This window comes from Habropoda laboriosa, unplaced genomic scaffold, assembly GCF_001263275.1.
Source record: "Habropoda laboriosa isolate 0110345459 unplaced genomic scaffold, ASM126327v1 scaffold47, whole genome shotgun sequence".
NCBI classification, from domain to species: Eukaryota; Metazoa; Arthropoda; class Insecta; order Hymenoptera; family Apidae; genus Habropoda; species Habropoda laboriosa.
This window is the reverse complement of record NW_017100176.1, coordinates 525,001-528,500: the sequence shown is the minus strand read 5'-3', so window position 1 is coordinate 528,500 and position 3,500 is coordinate 525,001. Positions and strand designations below refer to the sequence as shown.

General features: G+C 27.7%; 1 protein-coding gene across 1 annotated transcript in view; it reads left to right on the top strand.

The window, feature by feature from the left end:
• The first annotated feature begins 371 nt into the window (after positions 1–371).
• Positions 372–3,500, top strand: part of LOC108578786 (autophagy-related protein 16-1-like) — a 433,092-nt gene continuing 429,963 nt past the window's right edge. The window contains exons 1-4 of the mRNA XM_017942181.1: positions 372–498; positions 688–946; positions 1,068–1,230; positions 1,354–1,442. Of these exons, the coding sequence (XP_017797670.1) occupies positions 372–498; positions 688–946; positions 1,068–1,230; positions 1,354–1,442 (638 nt within the window). The remainder of the gene's footprint in view (positions 499–687; positions 947–1,067; positions 1,231–1,353; positions 1,443–3,500) is intronic.

The following is a 3,500-nucleotide window of genomic DNA, read 5'->3' as shown; positions in this document are numbered from 1 at the left end:
AATTCAGATATCGCAATCTGGCAATCAGAATATGTCGACATTTCGAATAACCCGCAATTTCAGGATAGCAGTGTAGTGTTTGGTATATTTAGGTTAGAATAGCTATTTTCATAATTAAAAATATTGGTGGTAACTCTGAATGTCATGTGATTAATACGACATTTTTCAATGTTGATTGTGATTGTTATTCAAATGCAACTTTGTCAAAGTAAGATAAATTTTTCGTGGAGTAACAGTGTACGTTAAGAAGTGAAGATTGTCAAAATATCTACCAACTGTTTTTCTGACAAATGATTTTTATACGACTTTGATAAGAAAGGACAAATAATTCAGATAGTAATAATACCAGAGAGATATTTCATGTATTGAAAATGGCTGCAAGTGAACCAGGTGTATTATTTTCTAGAGAAGATAATAATTGGAGAAAAAATTTAATTATACAATTGCAAGAAAGGAATAGAAAACAAACATATTGTTTTGCAGATCTCATTAGTTTGCGTAAGATTCTTTCCTTTATAGTTGTTATTATTACTAGTGTTATTAATTTAAGGCATACAACAAGAGCTTATTATTATTATTAGATTTTGATTTAATGCACTATGATATTTATAACATAAACTAAAGTATATATTAAGTCAATGTTTCAATTTTAAATGAGAGGTCATTAATATCACTTCTAATTTATAGATAACAGATTATTTGAAAATGCAAACACATTACGTGGAGAAAATATTCAACTCACCATAGCAAATGAAACTCTTCGTCGAGAGGCAGCAAGTGGAGTTCCTGGAATAAATGTAAATGCTGATCTTGAAGCTCGTCTGCTAAAGCAAGCAGAAGAATTAGCAACACTACATAAAAGGAAAGGGGAACATACACAACAAATAGTGGATCTTAATAATAAGTTACAAGAAATGATAAAGGAACTTAAAGCTAAAGAAATAAGGTAGATATCTTTTTTTATTTTCAAAGAATTGGGAATAGCTTTATATTTGAATTTCTTTGTCATTACATATGTGTGTTACAAGTTTAAATAATTAATTCCATTATGTTTCACAAACTTACAGTCTTGCTGAAAGTATGGAGCTCAATGTTAATTTACGGTCAGACATATCCAGATATCTTAGCAGAGAAAGAGAGTTGGAAAGTGTTAATCAAATGTTGAGAGATGAGCACCAAGCCCTCCAACTTGCTTTTTCATCTTTAGAAGAGAAACTCAGAAAAGCTCAGGTAATTATTATGTAATATTGTATAAGGAAAAATACTTCCTATCAATGTAATAAACATTTTATAATTCATGTCATAGTTGCTTATTTAAATTTATGAAGTTTAATTCATTTTAAACATTTGTAGGAGGAAAATCGTCAATTAGTAGAACGCTTAATTAAGTATAAAACCCGCGATGCAGAGAAAGTGAATGAAGAAAATGACAACTTTTTGAAGTGAGTAATATATTTATTTTGTACATTAGTCTTTTTATTAATGTGAATTGTCCTTTCTCCTTTTATTAATTTGTAATTTAAATGAAGGAATGTATGTTGCTTCATAATAATAATTTTTCGTACATATTTAATAAGAATTTGAAATAGAAAAAAATGGGTGTTTCTTATCTAGTTGTAACATATCTGCAATATATACTTTTGTAAATAATATTTCGCGATTATATTTTCATTTTGGAACTATGTTCATGCAAAGATTATATCTTACACAATAAGATTTTATTCTATTCTTAATATTTTGTTGCTATTTGTTCTTTTTAACCAGTTTTTTATTTCTAACTTGCTTACTGTAAATGTTGTTTTATATTCTCTCTTGACATTGGAACTTATGCATAAACATTTGACTAATTGATCAAATTTCTGTGAACCTGCAATATGTAAGATGTGAAACTTTATTCAAAAACACTTCAAATTGAATGGTAATGTGTTTCATTTGATGAAAAATTTTAATTTTTAGCTGTAAAATATTTTGTTTAGTTCATTATTCCAGATCACTTAATGTATTTATTGTAGTAATACGAAATATTACCGAGCATAATGTTGTTTCAACGAAGTAAATTTTAAAATAGATGCTCTACTTTAAACAGTCAGATCCCTTTCAACTTTGACTAAAATATAGTCTCCTTAATATAATATTGCAATTAGTGAAGTAGTTTACATTGAATTACACATATATCCTGCTTTTAGCTCTACATAATTCTTAAAAAAGTAATTATGTATTATGGAAAGAAAGGAAATTATGTACTACATTTTATTTATTGCATTTGCCTTTTTAAAATAAGACTTTATTTTATTTGTACTATATTTTATTTATTACACTTGTTTTTTAAAGATAAGATATGTAAATTTAAATATATGATGAATAGCATTTTCAGTTTATTTTAGATGTAGGTTAGGTATTTTATAATTCTGTTATACTGATTTAAATATATCCCAAATTTTATTTTTGTATACTTTTATGTAATATTATAATAATTGTAGCATATGATTTGTGTGTACAGCCATCGTTTGCACTTTCTTATCAAATATCCATTGAAAATAGAGGAATGAAAATTTTGTTTGTTTTTTTGTTGGTATTTCAGCACTAAATGTGTTGTAAGCACATATTACAAAATATAATAAATTATAAAAGATAAAGGAACATACTATAAACATTTATCTGAATAAGTATTTACAAGAGAATGAAATCATTTTGAGAGTACATATATATTTTTAAGCCAATAAAATACCTTTAGTTGTGCAATAAAATAAGTGTTTTTTAAACGATTTCAACAAATTGCTTACAATTTAAATTTTATTGTCGTGTTTAAATTTATGTCGTTTTTTTATTAATGTAAGAAAACGCAGTTTGATTATACAATGTTTTTAATTATCAAAGTAGGCTTCGTTACATCCAACAACCTTCTTCCATTGTGTAATGAGGTCATACATTCCTTTCTTATAAAATTGTGAAGTCTTGGGATGAAAATATGCATCTTCGAGAGACCTTTGATTGTCGATGCTTTGGCTGTCTTACGGTGTTCGCCATATCTCAAAAAAGGCGGCAATCTGTTAGTGAAATGTCAGAGAAATATGGCAGAACCTCCTAATTTAACTCAGTGACTGTCTGCCGAATAATTTGGGCGTATGCGGGCGAATGTTATCCATGAACAGTAAAGTTAAACGCTCCTTACTACGTGACTAATCGTTTACTGTACGTTCTATTGTATCTGAAGTGAGTGACAAAATACTCCTGAACATAGGAATAACAGTCGCATGTTTCCATGGTAACGCTGTTAGTGCCTACAAGACCGTTACGCCAAAGCGGGAAAAAAATGACAGAAATTTACGCGGGTGCTAATATATTAAAAATCTGTACAAAATTTTAAATACTGTTATTGTGATGAAGCTATTTGAACGTATGTTATCAACTTTCTAATTGAAATAAGTACCATAATATCTATTTCTATTACATAATATAAGAATAAATTTCTAAAGTGTTTTATGACGTAATTGCTGATC